Source organism: Rhamphochromis sp. 'chilingali' (assembly GCF_963969265.1).
Source record: "Rhamphochromis sp. 'chilingali' genome assembly, chromosome: 8".
NCBI classification, from domain to species: domain Eukaryota; kingdom Metazoa; phylum Chordata; class Actinopteri; order Cichliformes; family Cichlidae; genus Rhamphochromis; species Rhamphochromis sp. 'chilingali'.
In genome coordinates this window covers 9,249,819-9,272,960 of record NC_137935.1, presented here as the reverse complement: position 1 = coordinate 9,272,960, position 23,142 = coordinate 9,249,819, and the positions used below count along the sequence as shown (strand labels likewise).

General features: G+C 38.0%; 1 protein-coding gene across 3 annotated transcripts; it reads right to left on the bottom strand.

Moving 5' to 3' along the window:
- Positions 1-973: 973 nt before the first annotated feature.
- On the bottom strand, positions 974-22,231 carry dclk1b (doublecortin-like kinase 1b). Of its 3 annotated transcripts, XM_080889394.1 has the most exons (18): positions 22,118-22,231; positions 19,711-21,432; positions 18,963-19,343; positions 18,375-18,721; positions 10,850-10,949; positions 9,449-9,565; positions 9,270-9,364; positions 8,378-8,465; positions 7,942-8,111; positions 7,500-7,619; positions 7,107-7,253; positions 6,230-6,363; positions 5,393-5,470; positions 5,169-5,265; positions 4,982-5,062; positions 4,771-4,884; positions 3,995-4,065; positions 3,253-3,445 (listed from the first exon to the last, which is right to left on the bottom strand). In XM_080889394.1, the coding sequence occupies exons 3-18, from the start codon at positions 19,321-19,323 to the stop codon at positions 3,388-3,390; spliced, it is 2,178 nt and encodes a 725-aa protein (XP_080745520.1). In that variant the 5' UTR covers positions 19,324-19,343; positions 19,711-21,432; positions 22,118-22,231; the 3' UTR covers positions 3,253-3,387. The 3 variants fall into 3 exon arrangements, with proteins under 3 accessions (XP_080745518.1, XP_080745519.1, XP_080745520.1); XM_080889392.1 differs by lacking the exon at positions 3,995-4,065 and having other exon boundaries at positions 974-3,445; positions 22,118-22,227; XM_080889393.1 differs by lacking the exons at positions 3,995-4,065; positions 18,375-18,721; positions 18,963-19,343; positions 19,711-21,432; positions 22,118-22,231 and adding an exon at positions 16,806-16,864 and having other exon boundaries at positions 976-3,445.
- Between the last annotated feature and the right edge of the window lie 911 nt (positions 22,232-23,142).

Sequence of the window (23,142 nt, the reverse complement as noted above, 5' to 3'; positions counted from 1 at the left end):
ATGACCATGTCATAAATATGGATATTTCCAAATTTATTTTAAATCGGGGACTATATTGTTTATTAATGGAAAATATGAAAAGATTGTATACCGATTCCAGTTTGTCATGTGGAACATGCATTTATTTTTAGACATTGTTTCTTCCAAAAAACATCGAATGATTAAAATATCAGATTTGTTGGATTGTCTAATGATTGTCAACGTGTTTATGGTAAAGCTGAAAGTGCCATTTTTAAAGACATTCTACAGTTTCTGGCACTGCAAACATTTATACTGTTCTTTATGTATATCAGATTTTTTTTAAGTTATTCTTCTTTTGCAATTTTCTGTCCTCCATAACTCCATGCTCTGAAAGCAATATTATGACATGTTCAACAAATAGGTCAATGAGAGGTATTCAGCAGTGTAACAAAATGATATATTAATGAAGAGGACAGCAGTATAAATATGAGTATGGTCTATTTTTGGTGATATGAAAGCTATTGAGTCTTGATTTAAATGAAGCAAGGAGAAGTTGATTTCCATGAGCTGTCAATTTAAATGAACAAAAATATGCAAACTGATGGAGTTAGCAGTTAATTTTTTTTTTTTTTTTTAAACAGGTGCTACAAGACATAAACCTACCTACCCAAAGCTGAATATTTTGCATGTTATAAAATCCTGAAGGCACTGGTTTTTCTTTCCTGTGAAAATCGTGTCATTATTGTGAATAAAAATGTCATATCATTAACAATATATCCGAATGAAGCAGTTAATTTTTATTGCAATCAGTACACAGTAAAAGGATTCTGCAAATGTTCCAGGAGGATGTGTCTAGAGCTGAAATAATTAGGTCAAAACTGGCAACTGTATGCTGAATTTCTTTTATTGTTTTTATTAAAATTGATTGCATACACTGTAGTCACCTCAAGAGTAATTCTTGAGATTTTACTCATGTGATTACTCTATAATAAGGTGTTATAGCAGTAGTGCAGTACATGTTATAAGTAGCTGGAGATGGAATTTATGTGGCGTTTGGTCATACTGCCATCTGGTGTTTCAAAAAGTCACTGCCTCACAAATTAAATCCATTTTATTCTCAGGTTTGGTTTCTGTGCAGAGTACATTGTTAGAAGTTTGCTTTTTAACCACAGCAATATTTTTTCCCTTTTTATTTTTGTTCTCATTCAGATTATTGTACAGCATCCTTACATTTATGGAATATGGGTAAACAACACTATTCTTTTATACCCCATCTCCCCCAAAATAACAGCACTCCCCGTTTTGTCACACCATATGTAAACATTACATACGCTTTTGGTGAAGATTCAGCACATTCCCCAAAACTCACACTTTGCTTTTCTTGTGCTTTTTGGGTTTGATCCCTTCAATCGAAAAACAAAAGCCCTTTTTACAACAAAGTCAGTTTAACAGCAGTAACTTCACACGACTAAGTATATACAAATCTTAGCTGTGTATGACTACAGTCTGCCTTTACCAAAGTTCATTCATCTAGGCAACACGTATAATGGTAAAAGGAATGGTTTTATATCTGACAAGCACATGTTAAACAGTAGAAGACCAGAACAACTGATTTGGGATGCATATCAGCACACATGCAGATTACAGTTTATGAAAAAGGAAAGAGGACAGTCATAATAATGAATATTTTGTCCCCTGTGAACCAATGCTTGGAGCAATTAGACAAAGCACAGAAAGTCTAGTGACCTAAAATTGCTCAGTCATATTTGATGTGATCACTGAAAGAAACATTCAACAAATTAAATGATGTAATGGAGAGAAATATTAAAATTGCAGATTTTACTGGAAGCACTGTTGTATTACTATTATTTAACTTGGTTCTTATTTCAGTGTGTGAAAATCAACCATGTTGCACCAGTTACCCTCATGTGATAGGGAAGAGTTTGACATTCCAATAATCCCAGCAGCACATTCTCAAATATGCAAGCATTACAAAGGACACACAGCATTTGATAGGTATACTGCCCAAGAGCACAGTATACCCAATTGCACTTAAATCTATATGTGTCAAGGCAAGGCCTTAAAATATGCACCTATTACCAACTACAGCATTGACATTCATATGCACCACAAGTGAACTGCAATCACTCTCACAGATGTGTAACAGAACTATTTAAGTAATCACCCTCGAGCACACAGGTAAGCTAAACCATCAGTTAAATATCAGTGGCCCATCTTCTCTTTGAGGAACTACTATGTGGCAAGACAAGAATTGTCGTCATTCTGTTAGGTCCAGGAAATACTTATTTGGCAGCATGTCTGAAGTCCTTTCAAATAACGTGTCAATGGTTTATGCACCACAAAGTCAAGTGCTACAGCACGCTAACTGTTTGCCTTACAGTACAACAGAAGGTTGGCCGATACTGTTAATATTAACAAGCTGAAATCAGATATGTACCGATCATTTACTGAATGTAATTTAATATTTAAAGGCTAAGGTTTCGGTTTCAAAAAGCTTTACTTCCTGTAGGATACAATATTAACCAGCAGAGGGCTCCAAAGTACTACAATGAACCAGTCCTTGCCGCTTGATAGGGCCTAAACAGCTTGTTGGCTTTTTGGAGGGGAAGGGGAAACAACATGCATCTCGTGATTTTCTGTAATTTATAGAATTATCACAGAAGCCTACACAAAATAAAAGCTTTAAAAAAAAAAAATCAGCATTCAATGTTAGTGGATGTCTTTGTTGGAAAATTCTTAAGAGAGTTGTTCAGGCTCAACAATGCAGATTTGCAGCTTACATTTAGGGGAAATAGAAAAATACTGAAACCTGACTACTGATGTTTGTTTTCATAGCTCTGAAGTCCAAGAGCCAGCTAAAGTCTGTGCAGAGGAGAGCCCAACCTCTGGAAGTTAGCCAATTAGGACAGAGTGAGCTCATCCTTGAAGAGACGTTAGCAAATACAGCCTGTTACAAATCGAGGTTTTAATGGGTGAACTGAGAGCCTGCATTATTAGAATATTTTGAACTTTAAATGATACAAAGATGTGCCATTTGAACTTGGGCATAAAAATATAAACCTCCAGATCCAGACTAGACTTCTCTCTTAAATGCATTCAAGAATTGAAATAAAGGTAACATGACATTTTGGGGGTCGGTGGGTAAAACAGGTAAGGGTAATTATTCAGTCTGTGAAAGCTCAAGTCAACAGACTAGACCCATCAAACCCTCTGCCTCTTTTTTCACAGAGGAATGGATGGCACTGTCACTCCAGGAAGGCTTTTAGAATGGAGAAGTGGGTGAACGGACAGTGTCAGCCGAACTTGGAGAATAGTCTTCGGACTCTGAAGTGACCTCAGCAGGGGAAAGGCCACGGTTTGCGCTGTGGGAGGGGCTGGCACGGATACCATGAGGGAGGTGGGCCTTTACATCCTGGTGGCGTCTTCGTCGGAAAACTTGCTTCTCTTTATCAAGTGGCGTGGTCTGAAAGAGGGTGACACAGCAGCAATTGTTAGCGTATCTAGAGAGCCAGATTAATGAGGATTGGCATCCACTCACTGAGGCATGAGGTACATTTTAGATGAGCCAGTGTCATCATGCACTTGTATGTGAAAAGCTGCATTTCCCTTGCAAGTTTTTCCTCTATGTGAAAAAAAATGACTTCATCTTCTCTAAGGCAAGAAGAGGCAATAAGATCCACCACTTTATGTTGCCAACACTTCTAGAAAGAAAAAAAATGTTTTTATCTTGGAAAATAAAAATGAAGTAGCACAGTTTATAAAAACAAAAAAAAACAAAACTCTCAAACAACCTTTTTAAATGCAAAATAAGTCGATGGCAAGGAAAACTGTGCAGCTACCTGCTACAGCCCAAATGAGATGATGTAAGGTGATAAAATGAAGGATATGATGAGGCATGAAAAGGGATCCACTGATGGGCAATATGTCAAACCCTTGGGAGATGGGAAATGGAGACTGCCAGCACTTTGCCATGAAAGCACTCACTTTATTTAAGCACTATGCTGTGTCATACCTTATCCAGTACAAAGGATGCTGGTAGCGGTCCAAAGACCCTGACTTCTTGATGGTTAAGTCCTGGTCCAGCTGAGCAGAGAGAGATGAGCGCAACTCAGAGGATCACTATGAACTCAAAGCATCACTTACCGGATTAGGAACACATCTCTACACTCCTGTTATTATTATTATTGATAAGATACTCGCAGATAGAAGTCATGTCACTAAACTGAAAATGGTTTCAAAATAAAAGACTGTATACAGGAAATGTAGAGCAATGCAGATCCTCCTTAATAACAATGCTCACTTCGAAAACAAGTTATTTATCTTTCAAATCCAGCTTGTATTTGCAAATATTTCAAATTAAAATATCATCTCCTAAAACCTCGTAATGGTCAACTATGTTACTTCTAAGCTTTTCTAACAAGAGTGCTGACAGTCCAGCTAAAAGTAGGATGAGAGGGCAGAGCAAACAAAGGAAAATCTAGCAGTAAGATGCAGATGGATGAAGTGATGACTGACAGAAAAAAGCAGGGAGGTTGCAGATTTAAAAACATCAGAGGACAATCGTTTACCTGTTTTACAAAAGCAGCAATTTTAGTTCCAACTTAAAATGACATCCAAGGCATAAAAATAAAAAGCTTCTGCATGTGTGAGTTGTATGAGGCACATTATGGCTCAAAGCTGAAAAGTCCTTCATTGCCAAAGCATGCTAATAAGCAGAAAGCCCAAATGTAATCTACCGTTGCACACCGACATGCAGTGTCAGTGTGGAGAGTGCAGAGCAGTGCTTACTGTGATCACGGACACTCCAGCTGTAGTGCTGTTGACCTTCACTCTGGTGTTAAAGTGCTTCCTGATCTTCCCAGCCACTGGCAGCTGGTGTTCTTTCTTTGACACACCATCATCCTGATAAATATAAAGAGCCATACTTCAGCAACTCTACTTTTCTCAACGTCACTGGTATCGATGCAGATTCTGGTGAAAGGACTGACGACACACTTACATTGACCCACGAGTGATCAAGGACTTGTACAGCTGTATATCTTTTATCCTCTGCTACCTGCAGCATCCCAGTGATCAGAGCCTAAACAGAGATTTGTTAGCCACAAAAATTCATAATAACATACTGAGGGTGTCTGGGGTGTTTCACATGGCTCGTGATCACAGCAGGACCACTTTCAGATACAAACCTTGGCTGAGTCTGACACATTGTCCCAGTGTGGTGCAGGAAATTCAAGCTGGCCCCTCAAAATCTGTTCAAAAAGCGCCTCCTGATCTTCACCACTCCTGTATACAGTTAAATTATAAAGCTAAGTTGCTCTATAGGCACTATTAGTCTACATGCGACACCTTAAAAATGTATGGAAATAATGTGTAACGCTTAAAGTAAACCTCCAAATACAGGAGCACATACCCACGGAAGGGAGGGAATCCACACAGCAGTATGTAAGTGATGACACCTGCTGCCCAAATGTCAACCTTTAGTCCATATCTATAATATGAATATGAACACAACACATAAAGGACACTTGACGCAGAAAAACAACACTCTTGCATCTTGATGCATGCTCAATCATCCAGGTAAGTAAATCTCCAAAAGTTGATTCTGTTCATCTGGACGTAGCGTTTTCAGTGGGAGAAACGTTTCATCACTCATCCAAGTGACTTCTTCAGTCTCAGCAGACTGCAGGTTTCCCCAGTCTTATAAACAGTACATTTGCATAACTAGCACCACTGAAGGAACAATGGGCTGGGAGACCAGTTCCTTCATCATAATTATGCAAATTCTCATGACCATTGATCAACAACCACTGATCAAAGACCACTGATCAATGGCCATGAGTACCATTCACAGAGAGTTGGGGAATGGCTGCAATCACAGCATTGTAAGATGGTGAAAGATGTACCCTTAGGCCCCCTCCTCGATTCAGAGATGGTCTTTCCCTTTTCACATAAATGGCTTCCTTGACTCCGCGCTCAAACCAGCGTCCCTCCCTGTCCAGGATGTTTACATCCTCATCATTGAAATCGAGGAGGGGGTCTAAGGGTACATCTTTTGCCATCTTACAATGCTGCAATTGCAGCCATTCCCCAACTCCCTATGAATGGTACTAACTGAATGGTACTCACTGAAAACGCTACGTCCAGATGAACAGAATCAACTTTTGGAGAACACTCTTGCATTTTTTTTTAATGGTCTTGATAATGGTGCTGCAGATGACTGGACTGGATAATGTAATTACTGATTTACCCCATTTCAGCAACAATCTCTGGTGCTACATAGGTGGGTGTGCCACACACAGTATAAAGGGGCCCGTTGACAACAGTAGCCAAGCCAAAGTCTCCTAACTTCAGAGATTTACTCCCATCATTGTGCTCATATACCTGGACAAGATACAGAAAAGGGACAGTGGGATATACTGGATGAAAAGGTCACCAATAGTCAATCTGATTAGTAAAACTTTGATTTCATTATTGAGCCATTTTTCTTTTTTTATTAGTGCAGTAATTTCAGGCAAAATTAACTACAAAAAAATTCCATTGACTGCAAACACGGATGGTCTGCACAGAAAACTGACTTTTGGTTTGATCGTGAAATGAATCTTATTCAACAAGCAGTAATACTAAAAAAGTGAATGTGTAGTTTTAAGACCAACAATAATTTTTGGTCTAGAGAAGAAATTTGAGTATATTTGATCATCGTTAAATTACCAAAGAACTGTGTAATTTAATTAACTTATTTACCTATGCACCATTTATTATTGGTAGTTTTAAATCCAAGCTCTTGTGTGTGTGTGTGTGTATATATATATATACACATACACATATATATATATATACACATACATACATACATACATACATACATACATACATACATATATATATATATATATATATATATATATATATATATATATATATATATATATATATATATATATATACACACACACACACATACACATATATACATACATATATATATACATACACATACACACACACATACAGATTCTGAGGAAAAAAACAATGACACGGAAACGGGGCTAATAGGGAAATTGGATATTTTACAATGCAAAGCGATTCCCCACCCATACAGATGCTCTGTGCAGAGTCGTACTTACCAACAGATTTTCTGGTTTTATGTCCCTGTGGACAATATTGAGACTGTGCAGGTACTTGATAGCACTTGCCAGGTTGAACAGCATAGAACTGGCATCGCGCTCAGTGTATTTGTTAGAAGATGTAATGGCATCAAAGAGATCACCCCCCTGGAGAAAGAGTGTTTGAAATGTGAAAGAGGCCCAGTTGCTAAATTTATAACAGTCTGACGCAGATAAATGGTTGATAAAATTTTCTTTTTAACTGAAGTAAATTAATTCAACTATAAATCAGTCTATGACAGCAAAAAGAATGCATTACATATTAAATGTTTTTGATAACTTATTTGAATTTTATCTTGTGACATCGAAGGTTTCAATTTCTTCGTTTAAAAAATAAAAATAAAAAATCAGTACCTTAACTAACTCCATTACAAGATAGAGCTCGTTTTGTGTGTCCATTTCCTCAATCAAAAGAACTATGTTGGGATGTTTCACACGCCGAAGGATTGATACTTCACTCTGTATCATGTGCTCCTGGGTGACAAAGAAAACAATCTGTACACTGTAGCCAGAATCCTTTACACACAATATATGAGATTTGTTTTGTAATTTTAGAGAAGTAATAGAAAACAGTTTTCAAAAGAGAACTCTAAACTAGGATCATTTGATGCTGTGATTTAAACAAAAAAGAAAACAAAACCAACCAGAACCAAATATTTTTGCTTCCAGCATTATAGCAACCCCTGCTCACCAATGACTTAAAAAAATGACTCAGCAACAGTTGAACTTCAACTTTATGAACATTGGAAATTTGATGGTGTAAAAGCTGAATTCAGCAGGTGCAGAGCAGGCTCACCTTTCCCCTGCACTTATCTTTGCTGATGATCTTGAGCGCATACTCCCTTCCAGTGGATCTCTCCACACACTCTCGGACCACAGCAAAGTTTCCATCCCCTAAAGTCCTTCCCACTTTGTACCTCTCTGCTATGGAGGCAGGGATTGAAGAGTACTCATCCATTGGCTCAGCTGTGAAAAAAATAAAATGAAATAAAATACACTCTATAATAGGTAAAGCATTATATAGTAGTTTAAATGTTGTTTGCAAACTGTTTTTTGTTTGTTTGTTTAAAATTAGTTTATGTCTTGTGTCGTCTTGATGCATGCTCAATCATCCAGGTAAGTAAATCTCCAAAAGTTGATTCTGTTCATCTGGACGTAGCGTTTTGTGGGAGAAACGTTTCTCCAGATGAACAGAATCAACTTTTGGAGATTTGTCTTGTGTCCTTTCTGACCTTCGCTGCTCGGCCCATCGCCTTCATCCATTGAGCTGCATACTTTGGTAGACGCCAAGGAGAGTGAAGAACCACTGTGTTGAGATCCCTGAAAAAGAAGAGACAGCTATGGAGTGAGAATAAAAAGAAACAAATTTCAGAAGGGGAGCAAAGCTTATAAAAATGTGATTACAGCCAGATTACACAAAGCTTGTTTGTTCCACTCTGCTAGCCTTGAGCATGTAGATAGCAATGAACCAAGCATGGTGAAACCTTACAGAAATCATTGTACCAGCACAAAGACTACCAAGTGATTCTACACAGACAGAAAATGACATGCAAAAACTTCACGACAGTAACAATAGCTACCTGAGCCAGAATTATGAATAAGTGACACCAGTATCACTGATACCTGGATTTTAAATGAGAAATGAGAGACTGTGCACTCTCCTGATCCATGATCAGATATGTCAGAATCGCTGCTGAAACATAATCTTCACTGAAGCAGTGAAGATTATGTTTCATTCACAAATTGCTGAAAAGTTGCTAGTTAGCCAGCAGCATTGATTACATGGGCTTTTAATTCACTAGCGTGTTTGTTTAATCTCTTAATTGCTTCATTGTGACAAGGGTTCCCTGAGTTCATGTCAGAGTTTTCTCCACAGGGTTTAAGCTCACTTAAGCATTTTGGATTTTTTCCCCATTTCACTGATAAATCTTTATAATGATTCAAACGCTGACTCACACATTTTTTGGAACTACAAGGATGGTGATAAACTTCTGTTCCATGTCAATGCAAAACCTGTTGAAGCACTTAAAGTTCTGTCTAATTAAATGAAAAACTTCTTAAAATTCTTCAATCTTGGCACAACACAAATCATTACTTCATTATTTCATTTTTGTTTTTTTTTACCTGTCGTCTTCTGAGGCTAGCTGGACTGGTTGGAGAGGGGCTTGGAGACTTTCCAGAACGAGGTGTGGACAGCTGACTGCCTGCAGTGCCATTAGCTTTTAGGATAAGATAAAGATTAAATACTGTAGCATAAACCAAGTTCACAAGACGTGAACGACAGATCACATGCACACTCTTACCTGAACCGGCAGATGAGGGAGACTTGCTCCTGCGGGGCATTCCACCACTTCTTGGGGAAGAGCGACCATGTACTGAGGGCAGCCGCCCATATGATGCAGACTTTGTTACCCTGCATTCTGAAAAGAAATAAAACAAGCAAAATAAAAGGTGTGGACTGTTCCAGCATCATTATGGCAGAGTAATAAATGATCAGCTTTATGTGTGGCATACTGACCTTTTGTCTTTCTTTCGGCTTCTCTGGCATTATTAAATGCTAAATGGACTGGTTCTTATATTGTGTTTTTCTACTGAGTACGCAAAGTACTTTACACAATGTGTTGCGTTCACCTATTCACACAATCACTTTTTCTATGCTTAAGTGCTTTCTATCTACCACTGACACTCTGGATGCATCAGAGAGCATCTTGGGGTTACGATCTGAGCTACAACTGTTCTCTTTTTTTTTTTTTTCTTTTTTTGGGCCTATCAGTATAAACCAAGTAATGACATCAACTGCCTACCAACAAGCACGCACTGTAACTAATGTAGATCTCATTTATATCATTATCATACAATTTGAAACAAAGAAAGATTTTATGACCAAATGAACAGAGATTATTGGTCTGTGGCTGGATGAGTACAAGACACCATACACCACTTTGATTCGGGTGCATGAGGGTTGGAGGAGGGGTGCTAATTTATCTGATGAGCTGGTGAACCTTTTTGTGCTGAGGATAGGACGATACTCTCAAACCAACTGCAAGTCTTTGGAAGATACTTTCTGTAAACAGTGGTACAGAAAGACATCCACAGCATGTGCCAAAATCTTTATGCGGGACAAAGATTCACTACATCAGTCCAGTAAGCACAGGTTTTGGAGCAGTGTACAGCATACTACCATCCAGAAAATATATATATACATTTTTTTCTTCCCCCAAAAAAAGCTTTGCCTATTTTAGCAAGCCAATTCTTCGTGGTTTGTAGGGAAGAGTCCATGCTGCAGACTGTCCTGCTTGAAGTCTAGATATGTTACATGTTAAAATATTTTACGCATAATTAAGCATAATTAAATGAAAAATATCAGGCAGGAGACTTCAAACTGTGAAGCAGCTGAAGTTTTATCTGAACAAGAAAAATGTGAAATCCTCCTTCAGAGCTAGAGAAAGAGGTGATGCAATAGAGTGGTGGGCATGCTCATGATCCACATTTATTTAGTTTCTTTCTTGCTTTCTTTCATTCAAAGCACATTTCACAAAAATATAGTTTTTTTCCTCATTTGAAAATCATTTAATCATCATCATCATATTTAGTATAACTATTAAATATAGGGTTCACATGTTTTTTAAATGACTGCACAGCAACTTAAGGTGAACAACATATAAAACACGGGAAATTGGTGCAAGCCTCATAACTACACTTACCACTTTCATCCAAGTTGAAGTCGTCTTGATAGCGGAACTTTTCGGGACCACAAGCAATGAATATATCATCTTCCCCAAAAAAGTCCTGAAGGGAGGTGACCTGAGAAAAATAATGTCTGTCAGCTTTAGTTCAATAAGTCTGAAATGCATTCACTCTCAACTGATACTATACATAATCTGGAAATAAGATGATGTGTTAACATCTTGAAATATTGTATACATACTATAACAGACAAAGCATTTTTTTCAGACAAAGACATGCAAATCAAGTAAAAATGAGTATATTACTGTTTCTTCTGCTTGTTTTTTTTTTTTCAAACTGAGGCAAATGAGATTCAATGCGTCAGTGTACGATATCATAGCAACATGACACATCAATGCTAAGTGAAGGATTCAACATATTGAACAAAAATGTCATAAAAATTCAGGTTGCACAGTGGTTGGCACTACAGTCTCACAGCAAAAGGTATGTAGGTCTGAACCCTGGCAACATGCAGTTAGCATGCAGTTAGCATGTATTGAGCTTTAATTTCAAGAATTTCAAGATTTCCTGGTAAAAAGGTCTCTTCAATAAATAATTCACATTTCAATATGTGTCACATTTGTGCAAAGAATATAGCAGTTTGTTTACAGCAAATGGTGTATAATGGCTTTTAAACTTTAATAGGATTTATAACATTTGGATAATCATGTTAAATGGAGTATATAAAACATGTGCTAGTAAAGAAAGAACTTTATTGATCACAATGCTGGATTTAAGGATGCCAGGCTTGAATAAATGCTTATTGTGATCTAAGCACAAATAAAAAAAAAAATTAATGGTACAGCATGTATAGCATATAAATAAAAGAATTAACCTCTTTCTACTCTTGTGACAGCCCAGCTGCACTTTAATGTCTTCAGGGTAACCATTAAGAAAAGAAAAGCTCCTTTTAAACCTGTTAGATTTTATTCAGTGGAGACCACGACAATGGTGTCTGTCTTCCATTAAATCGTCATCTCTAGTGGGCGATTAAGTTAATTGCCCTCTGTTACTGCAGATTATATTTTGTAAAATCACGTTAGAAAATGTTTAACAGTAGCTATTTATTCAGAGATCCAATCGCAACAACACACAGTGGTCAGGCTGTTTCTGAAAAAGCAGCATTTCCACAATGTACTTTACTTAGTTTAAACTTTGGATAAAATAACATAGTAACCAAGTAACCATCACTGTAAAAACAACAGAAGTGTAAATTATAATCATTTCTGCTTTTCTATAAACAAGAACTGTATGGCTAGGTGGGTGCTGGTGTTTGCATTTATAGAAAAGTCTATCTTAATGGTTATATAGCAGTCTCATGAATAAATAAAGATAGACACAGATGACTCTTCGGCTAATAAGAGTGTGCAAGAGAAAGTAGAGCTTCAGTTTTAATTTCCTCTCCATAAGGTTCAGCCTTTAATCCTTATTGTTTAACTGACCTATAGTATTATAGATATCAGTTAGAATACAAAGGCATGCTTTCCACAACATCACATATATTGTTAAGAACTGCATGTTTGCCACTGTGATCACCTCTAGGATTCTCCTGCTATCCCTCTCCAATGTGCCTATTGGACTGGGGTTAGCTGGATGACCCACGCTTACACATGGTGTGGTCATCGATGAAAGCTCCCTCCTTCCTGCAGCCTGTCTGACAGGCTCATTGGGTTTGTTTATTTTGGTTTAAAAACACACCCATCCATAAATGCTTTCCACTACTAACTTTCTACACTTGCATACACAAACACACATTCTGCTACGTTGTTTATGATTTTATGCATATATTCTTCTTTGTTGTTGTCTCCCATTCTTTTTCAACCTATAAACTGAACTGTGACCTTGATGACCAAGGAAATGGCTCTCTTATGTACACAAGAAAACTGACAGCAACAAATGACACAAAAAACAAGACACTGACTTGCAACAGTAAATCTAACTTTATATTAAATTACAACTTCCAAAAAAAAAAAAAAAAAAAAAAAAACCCTAAATGGGATCAGAAAGCAATTATATTGCATTCCTTTTTTTTTTTTTTTGCAAAATCCAGCACACCCTTTTTCTTTTCTTTAAAAATTCAAACCCACACATGACAGACTGTAACAAGCCAAGATGATGGGGAAACACACTTTAGTCAACAAAATATGCATAACCATAGTTTGGATATGATTTCAAGTAGTCCAGTGAGGAACAAGTTCAACATATACAGATTGAGTTTTCGAATGCAAAACAAAATGTGCCAAATGTTGGTATCCATTAATCAAGAACGATAAGCTTATCAGGAGCCTAAAAAGATTTTAGAGGCGAGATAGACTGTTTGCTTTAGTATATTAACACCACTACTGAATTACCTTATCACATCATGTTATCACCTTTTTTCTGATGGATCAATATTCTGGTCTCCACTGCACTGATCTTAGATCACAATAATATTAAAAAAAAAAAAAAAAAAAAAAAAAAAAAAAAAAAAAAAAAAAAAAAAGTCAGGCTGGCTATACCAGTAACCTTTAAAACATTCAAAGGTCATTCAGTCAAGAATTGTTAAAAGGAATATCAGACACATGGGGCTGAGGAGAGGGGTTGCTAAATAAGAACCTTTTCTCTGCATCACTGATGTCCCCTACCCCCAATTCTACCCCCTCCTCCTCCTAAAAGGAAATCCCACAGGGAGGAGCTGCACAGCAGTTACCAAGGAGACCAGACAAAAATCACAGCTTAGTTTAAGACAATGAGAAGGCTACTTTGACACCCACTGTCAGATCCTATCTGGAGCTCTTAATGGTGCAAACTGCAGATAACACAAAAGCAGCATAGCCTCATTTAGAGAGAATGACGAAGCATATTGTTAGGATGTTGTTAAGAATTCAAATTTCCACCTTGTTAATCCCAATCTCTCTCTGTGAATTGTCTTGGAATCAAAAACATTGAAAAGGTTAAAGGTAAATTATTATTATTATTATTATTATTATTATGAGATAGTGGAGTCTGAATGTTTAAAAATATGATACCTACCAAGGGCTAAAAACCTTTTACAGATCCAATTAATGATATATGCACTCTCAATAATAACAGCAGTGTTCACATATATATATATATATACACAATATACATAATACAAAAGATTTATAACGTTATAAAAGAACATGAAAAAAATATGTTGATCAATGATTTCGCTACGCCTAAAAGTTACCTCTTATTTCAGAGTTCTGTAGTTCCACCAAAGTACTTTGAATTTAGAATTCTCAAGCTTGTGATGAAGCCAAATAACAGAGGCAACTGTGAATGTGATGCTTCATATTGATTATTTTTGCCTTCAGGCTCTGTGACACAGCAACTCCATTAAACCTACCATTCGCATAGAAAGCGCACGCATACTTTTCACAATTCAGGAGCATCCTAGGGAAGTATTGATTTCCAGGGTTTTATCTATGATTTCCGCAAGTGCTGCACCTGACATCCATTCCAGAAATAAATAACAATGGATATATGCATGCTATAGAAGCCTATTGATTTAAGCCATAGAAAAGATCACATAAAGGAACACAATTGTGTAACACAAAGCATGCACAGGTGGAGCTTCCCAGGACACTAAAGCTTCTTCTGAAGTGTGAGAGTGAAAGCAGGAGCCAGTCATCTAGCATGCCAGAAAGAAACATGACTCATCTTTACCTCCACTTGGCAAATGGTTCTTGTTCTATTTTGCATGAGCTTCCTTTATATGCAGTCTGTTGTACAAATGCCCAAATCAGTTCTGCTGCAGAAACAGCAGCGACTTAACAGGGGCTGCTCCAAAAACATTGAAGGAAACTAAGTTTCTACACTTAGCTCTTAGAAGTGTTTCAAAACCAAAAAACACCCCCAAAAACATTTATAATAACCAGCCAAGATAATAACCACGCCCTGCAAATATTTTTGGTATAATGAGAGCATGCAAAAAAGTCTATATAATAACGGACAGATGATCAATATTATCACCTAAACTTTTAAAATATTCAAGAATAGTTTCACTGCAACATCACACACAAGTTACTGTAAAGATTTTCTTTACACAGCTCAGGATGTTCACATGCTGTAAAGCTTCTTTTGAATTCCACACCAGAAAATTCCACCGAGTGCAACGGGTAGGTTGAAGGGATAATGCAATGACGAAGTTCATCCAGCATGTAATCCATCACAATTGAGCACAGTTTGTATGAAGATCCATTAGGTGATCACTGTGTGCAGGTTTCACTAAAATCTGACCAATACTTGAGGAGGAATAGCGAGTTTTAACTGTGGCTGGACAGCTGCCTCGCTATGGCATGAGGTCATCAGTCCTTTGGCTGGATGAGCTAAAAATCATATCTACCAAATGAAGTGGCACATGAAGGCACTTCTTTGTACAGCCAGACTACAGAAAGTGGGAGGAAAGTGAGGCACTCTTCCATTTTGTTCATCTTTTTGCACATCGAATTTGAGAAGGCTGCAGAGCAACTAAAACCATTTAGTCATTTTATTTATTGAATCAATAAACAAAGTGAGATTTTCCTAAGACAGTGAGATGAGAGTTACAGCCAGGATCCATAGAGCAGACGTGACATTTGTGGTATGAGTAGAAACCAAAGAGATTAATTGTGGGCAAATCCAGACCAGAAAACGGCAGAGTCAAAGTCAACTTAAAGGAATGAATTAGAAAAACATTATGTTAGCTTCAGCTCTCTTGTACACAGAGCACCATAAATTCCAACCACATCCACTGTGTATCTGATTGGCAAAGCATGAATGGACCATTTAATCACATCCTCTCATACATAACTTTAGAAAGGAGGCGTAAGCCTCTGCTTTCATGCACTGATGTGAAGCTAGACTATCCTCGGGTGGCTGTTGACATCTATTTGAACAAGAAGTGTTGACTTTAGCATGAAGAGAACTTAGCACTGTGCATAATACAGTTATAGTGCGGAGCCACATCCATTTGAGCAGGGATGGGAACATCATGATCGAGTCCCCTCAGACCTACTCAGTCTTAGAAATACTCTTTGCTCCATCTGACGAATAATATCAGGGGTCATAACAGGCCATGTCCCTATAGATAAGTCCCACTGTGTTGGTCTTATCTGTGGAGCATGCATCTCTCCATCACTTTTCTCTGTGCATTACAGTGTCTTGGAGTGCCTTTATTGTGGCTAAGTCCTTACTGATTTTATTTTCTCTATGTATTTAGACACACATTGCATGGCAGTGCACCATTACAGAGTGACTCAGCAGTATGTAGGATCACCAGCGTCAAGCACAGCCACCCGCCAAGCTGATCCACAAATAGAACCATGAATCATGAGTCAAAGACAACTAAGGATAAAACAACAAATCACAGGAATGCCACTGCTAATTTACCAGCAGACCCAAAAAAGAAATGCATAACAATCAATTACAGCCGTTTAAATTTAATCTGTACTTAATTCTTACTGGAAAACAATGTATTTAAAAATAAATTGTCACATTTTTCTTTTCTTTTTTTTAAAACTGTCAGCAAAAGCCTGTCTAAGAACCCCTCCCCCCCAGAAAGCAGGTCATTTACCAAAAGGTTAAACACCCGTGAAAACAGGTCTCTTAATGCCAATGGGTGTTTATTTGGCCATCTGGTGGCACAACAGGGCAAAAAGTCACAAAACCAGAGAAATGAAGGCACTACCAAGCACACAAGCAGCTTATTATTGGAGATACAGTTAACAAAATCCAGAAGCAGATACAAAAGGCAGTTAGAGACGGTGAGAGGACCATAAAAAATAAATCTGAATTTCCTACTTTTTCCATAGAGTGGGATTCTACTTTTAATTAATTGCAGTATCATTGTGCTTTTTGCTAAACAAATCTCTATTCCTAAAACAACAGAGGATATTCCGAAGGCAGATTTGTTTGTTAGTGTGAAAAACTCCAACTGTTCCTTCTACATACCATTACACAAAGGATGCTTTCCTGGGATTACACCTTAGCCATGTGCTCCATCTTGCCGCCGTGTGTAATAATAAGGCTGACAGACTGAGCACTGCATCTGTGAGCCTTTTCACAATACACCTACAGTCCTGACATCAGTACTGCACCGCTCTGCCGCAGAGGCTGTTCCTTAGCAACCAGCTCAGGAAACCATTTTACCATAGAGACCATCACAGCGGGGGAAAAAAAAAAAAAAAAAAGTCAGAGGGATACTAATACAGAGTGCCCTAACTATTTGTGCAATGTTTAGACAGTTCGTAGTGTAGGTGGTACTTGCATGCTGTCCAGCCATGTCAGCCCTACATATAAAACTGATAGTCACTTATGACTCCCATAATTTCCAAGCAAAGGTTAATATAATTAGTCTACATATACAGTGTAGTTATCAATGTATAAATAATAACAGTCCAGAGTATTTAGAGCATATAGTCGAAGCAAGAATACAAGAAGCTTTATAATTAAGTCTCAAGTCGCTGATCAGATTGCATGTTTTGTACAAACTCACTTACACTTAATAGTGTGTTACTGTTAGTAGGAATATGAGATGGAGTCCTAGAAACCTATTTCTCATAATACATTTTACACATATTCCCAGATGACTCTGAACCTGCTGGGCTCTCTTGTTGGGTAAGGAAGCAATTCTCAGGGACAAGACTGAAGAACAGACCACACAGCCTCTGATGTCAGATGCATAACTCCAAATCTTTTAAGCCTCCTGCAAATGTCTACCAAGTGCGGTTCATTGCAATGTTCTAAAATCAAACTTAAGATGTAACACAGCACCACAAATGGGAATTCAGCATGGCAACACCAGAATACCTGTCTCCAAAACCACTTACAAGGGCTGAGGAGGCATGATCCCATTTTACTTTGACTTCTCTTCTAAAGAAGCATCCTTCCACCCTTCCCACTTGTGACCAATTATATGTTTAAGTGGTGGAGAAGCTTAAGATAAAGCAATTGCACTCTTGTAGGTACCGGGCTCTTACTGCATGGTTGTTCTTCCTGCTTTGCCTTTGTCCGTGATTTTCAAATAAAAACATTTGGTGTTAAGAGCTTTAGTTTGAAATAGGGAAATGTGAAGGTAAATAACATCTCTTCTTTTAAACTTTTCAAATTTATTGTATCAAAAGCGCTGCTTGTTACATGAATGTGCACATAGCTTCACTAATGGCAAGCACAAACACACTTGTGTAAATACAAACAGAAGATCATCAGGCACTTATGTAACTTGTCCTGAATGGCACATTTGTGAGACGTATACTTAATGCTTCCTCTGAGTAAGGACAGCACTGAAAGTCACTTCATACTTTAAACACCTTTAGCTGTAGTGACAAACGTGCTTACTGTGGGAAAATAAAATCCCATTATATTTGCAACTTTTTGGTGATGCCTGAGATTCCCAAAGTCACTACCTAATGCGAATGCTTTCCTATTTGAACCCCACTTGGAAATATGTTGTTGCTGGTACTAGAAGTCTTTGAAATGAACAAACCGATAACTCTGCAGAAACAACAATTTAACACCTACCGCCTTCCCATCAACGGTATAAAGCCTTTTGACGACTCCAGAGTCTAACTTGATGGCATCTGTGATGTCGGTCATGACTTGCTCAAAGGAGTGTGCAGTCTTCTTGTTGAGCAAGATCCGTACAGCCTTGCGAGGTTTTACTCCACTGCGGACAATCGTCACCAGTTTGGGCTTGATGAAGTCCTTGGTCTCCCTGGTTTCTGGAGATCCAGCCTTGCCACTACCAAGGGAAGAAGGGTCACGGACAGACACAGCAGTCTTAGGACCAACTGACCAGTTAGGATTTACATTCTTTGTGTAGTCCACCTTCTTGTATGGCTCTATAGACGCACAAACATAGCTCTCTCCTGGAGGAAAACAACAACAACAAGACAACAGATTTTCTCAGCCCATTAGCAATGCTAACACAAACATAGCATATAAAAAAAAAAAGCATAGGTTGTGTCAGAGCAGAAGAATTTAAGGGTTTTTGTTTTTATCTCCTATTTTAGTGTCATTTCCATCATATTTTATTTTACTAGATAACTATTTTACTTAATAGAAGCCAAATCTAAGGTAGGCTTAAAACTGTTTAGAAACAATGCTCACCTTCCACCAGCTGGTCCATGCTGGTGATCCTTATTGACCCATCAATCGTGTATATGGTCCGTACTCCCTGGGGTAAGTTGACATTATCTGACAGACATCTTGTAAGGTCAGCCAAGAGTGCCTCAAGAGACCTAAATCTGTCCTGAGAAATGGCATACACAATCCCCTTGAAGTATCGGTCTCCATTGCGGTAGAAACGGATCTTCTTGGCCTTCTTTTCTGAGCTTAGTGCTTGCAGTGTCCTGGTTCTGTACAGGCTGCAGTGAGCGCTGTGAGTGGGACTGGGGAGCCCATTCCCTCTCGAGCCCCTTCGGGTGTATCTTTGAGCCTTGTCCCGCTCATCAAAGTGTTCCAGCTCCATGTCTGTGCTGTGCTATTATACTGAATAATATGAGGAAAGAACATGCTTGCAATCTGAATACCATTTTAACTTATAACATATTACACCAATTACGTTCCCTTTAAGTCTAGTGGCTTATACAACCTGCTTCAGCACTGGCACAAGCCTTGATGCTGCAACTGCTGCTCATACACACATTATGAAGTAGCATGTCACACCCATTTCATGTTCTCTGGAGTGTCTCAATTTAAATATATAAAATTCACATGCATTTACTGTGGATAATATATGGACAGTAACAGTCTCTTGTGGGATTCTGGCTAAAAGCTTATTGAAAGGTAAACCTTAAAAATACAAAAGGAAGGAAACGGTAATCAGCAGGATCTTCTAGTTTCTGTGCAATCTTACCTCTGAGGTGAAGACGGATGTAATCAAACGCTTCCAGGCGAAACGTGTCTCAGATCTTTTATTTATTGGATACCTTGTATGAACCATGCGTCCCTTTGTTGCCCTGTGATGGTGCTCTGCTTCCCTGCCGTGTGTCTACTCTGCTGTGTACTCACATGCAGATTGGAGGCAGGGCTGTAGCCGGTGTCCTCCACCCTCCCTTACTCCTCTTCCATTGCAGTGATTTACCGGACCGCTCTGCTGTCAGCCTTCCTCGTGCACGCTGCTGCCGGGGCGCGTTCTCGCACGTATTAATAAAATGCGCGTTCGTGTTGACCTGCTTTAGTAACACTATTAGGGATGATTAGAATCAAAAACTACTAATCCTCGTTAAGTTTTACCCGTTAGTTCGCAATAAAAAAAACCTAAGTTTTATTTTAACTTCCAGGTGTAGTTGGCCTGCAGGTTTATTTCACTAAAGTAACAATAAAATGGTGACTTTCCCAATTTAAGCTACCTTATGGTATATCTTACAGACATTTTTAAACAAAACGGAAAAGAAATAACTTACTATTAGTGTTTCTTTAAGTAATTAACCAACCATTTGCACTGAATTAACAAAGAAAACTCGAATCAAACCGTAAGTTTAGATTCTAGCAAGTGTTTTAGCTCGTTTAAACGGTTACTATCGTTGAAAATAAGTAATAAAATTCACGCATGCGCTAACAACGTAGACAGCAGGTATGGCGGTAATAATGCACTGCAGTTGTGTGTAACGGGAGAAGCTTACACAGGTGTTGGTAATGTGAGAAATTAACAAGTTCATTTGGACCTGCTCCTGAAATGCGCCTGAGGGGCTGATTAATGTCGCCTTTAACAGGGAAACTAAAAGCACAACTTAAGAATGAGAAAAACGACCAACTAACGAGTAATTTGGTTTAAAAAAAAAAATCATTAGTATATATTTATAGGCTGACAGCTTGTGTTAATAATACATTTTTGGACATCTTGGATTTATATTTGTCAGCATTTTTTTTTTCTCAATTTAAACCTGATGCCAAGAATCACATTACTGTGTGGCTTTTGTCCAAGAGCTGAAAACATAACTTTGTTATTCTCTAACTTTGGAAGATTATTGGCAAACAAAAGTGCGCTCATCAGGTTATACAACTAAAAGGTTCTAAATATAATTAACAACTTGTGACTTGCTACAAAATTTACTAACTTTTCTTGCCTAAGAGTTTTGTCCAGGCTTTAAGTAGCACGCTACTTTCTTGTTCTTTATTCCAGTTTTACTCCGTGATTTAAAATGTTTATTCATGCATTAAATGTATGTATGGTGCTGTGGTTACAAAGTCTATACAAAGCTTAACTTTCTAATGCTCCTTACAAAGGTTTCTATTTAAAATAAGGAAGTAACTCCAGCCTTTAGAACAGCACCTTGACAGTGTATGCTAACAGTACATTAACCTTTGGTTGCACTTCTTTCAGACAAACTCAGGAGCCAAAAACTGCAGTCATATAAATCTTCAGCACCTGAGCAGTAAGGGAAAAAGTCATTTTGATGTGTTCTTAAAAGTTTCTGAATACATTGTCATTGTGTGTTATGACATTCAGAGATATTTTTTTCTCCTCAGGCTTGAGGATGAGATAAAAAAAATAAATAAATAATGAACCTACCACGGAGAAGTGTTACCCTTCTTCTTCACAGAAAAGTGAGTTCCAGACTTCAATCAGTCATTGCTGCAAAGAACAGAGGCGGAGGTTAGACTTTCACAATTCCAGGGTGTGCTATCAAAGCAACCAAAAACTCTTCCTTGGCCATTTCCTGTATGGTTTCACATCACCACCGTAACTGTAACTTCTTTACTGCACATATTGACATGTTCCCAGGCTTCAAATCAGAACATCTTGTCAACACTTGTGTGGTCTTCTGCCCTTTGTCAACGGTCAGTTAGACATAGCAGACACACTAGAGCTCACCGCGAATTATATAAGCTATTTGAAAGAGACTCTTCCCTTAGGTATTCTGTCTAAAGTAGGTCTAATGCATCCTGATATCAATATTATAAGTAAATGTTATGATCATTTTAATGTTCTTTTTTTTTTTTCCTTTCCCAGGTTGAGTGGTTGAGATGAATTCCAGCATTTTCTGGAAAAGCATACAGAGATCACAAAAGAAAAGGTACACAATCCAAATAAGAGTTTTGAACACTCAGATGATTTATTTTTAACTCGCTAAATGGTAAGAATACCAAGCTGACTGTCTGGTTTTTGTTTTTTTCTCTAACAGAAAAACGATCAGGCTTAAAAAAGAATGCTTCAGAGGACAAAGCCGGCTGTTAAAACGTCAAGTGAGGAATTGTTTTTCATTAAAAAAAAAAAAAAAAAATCTATCTTTGGTACATTGTTGTATTTGTTAACATACTGCTAAATTTCAGATCGTGTCTCACGATGCCCTCAGAAAGACCTCTGTAAAGAAGTAAATCAGCCATCTATCACAACAAATAGTCCTCTGACGATGGATGAAACACTTCCTCGAGCGCGCAGCCTGACCACAGCACATCCCCTGCCAATATTGTTGGATAAATCGACTGTTCCCCGAGGACAAATGCTGCCAGTGTGCCAGGATCAATTTCTCTCTGCCTCATTTCAATTTGTGGAAAATAACTGGATAAATTCAGCCACCGCATTTATGAATGCAACTTCATGTGCTTTCACATCAGCAGATATCAGCCACACTTTTTTACCCAGCTCATCTTCAAGCCATATGTTATGGGATGCTGCTTCTCACCAGGTGGATCCTGTTACTTTCCTATCAGGTCATTGTGGCCAAGCCTATACCCCACCTGAAAAAACTGAAGTGTGTTACACTGACTTACCTCAGGTTAGCCAACCTGACATTGTATCAGTAGATTTTACAAGCCAACTAGTTATCTCACCATGTAAACTTCAAAGGGAACCTTCAAGCTCTGATGACGTCACTCTTGCAGTTTCAGAAGCTTTGTGCGATTCAAGACTTTTCCCAGACAGTGCCAACTGCAGTAGCCTTTTAACAGACAGTCAGTGTGATGCGGTTAGTCCATTTTGGCTCGATTTGCTTTTGGATAGCAGTAGTAACTTGTGCTTCCCTGATCCTAATCTTGTAGATTTTGTCCTTTCCCCTGAAACGGGTCCTGATTAAGTACAAAGTTACTGCAACTTTGCAGTTTGAAATGACCAGCTAGTAGAGAGACGGCTGTATTTTCTTTTCTTTCCTTTTTATTTTAATTTGTGTATAAAAGATGTTTAGACCGCATATACAGAAAGTTTCGAAATGATTAGCTTATAGCAACACCATGAGGTATTTATGCAGTTCGGTCTGCAGACTTCATTAAACGTGTTTTGCCAATATTTGATAAAAATGTTTGCATTTTTCCCCCCTGCATTGTCAGACTGATGCAGATGACATTT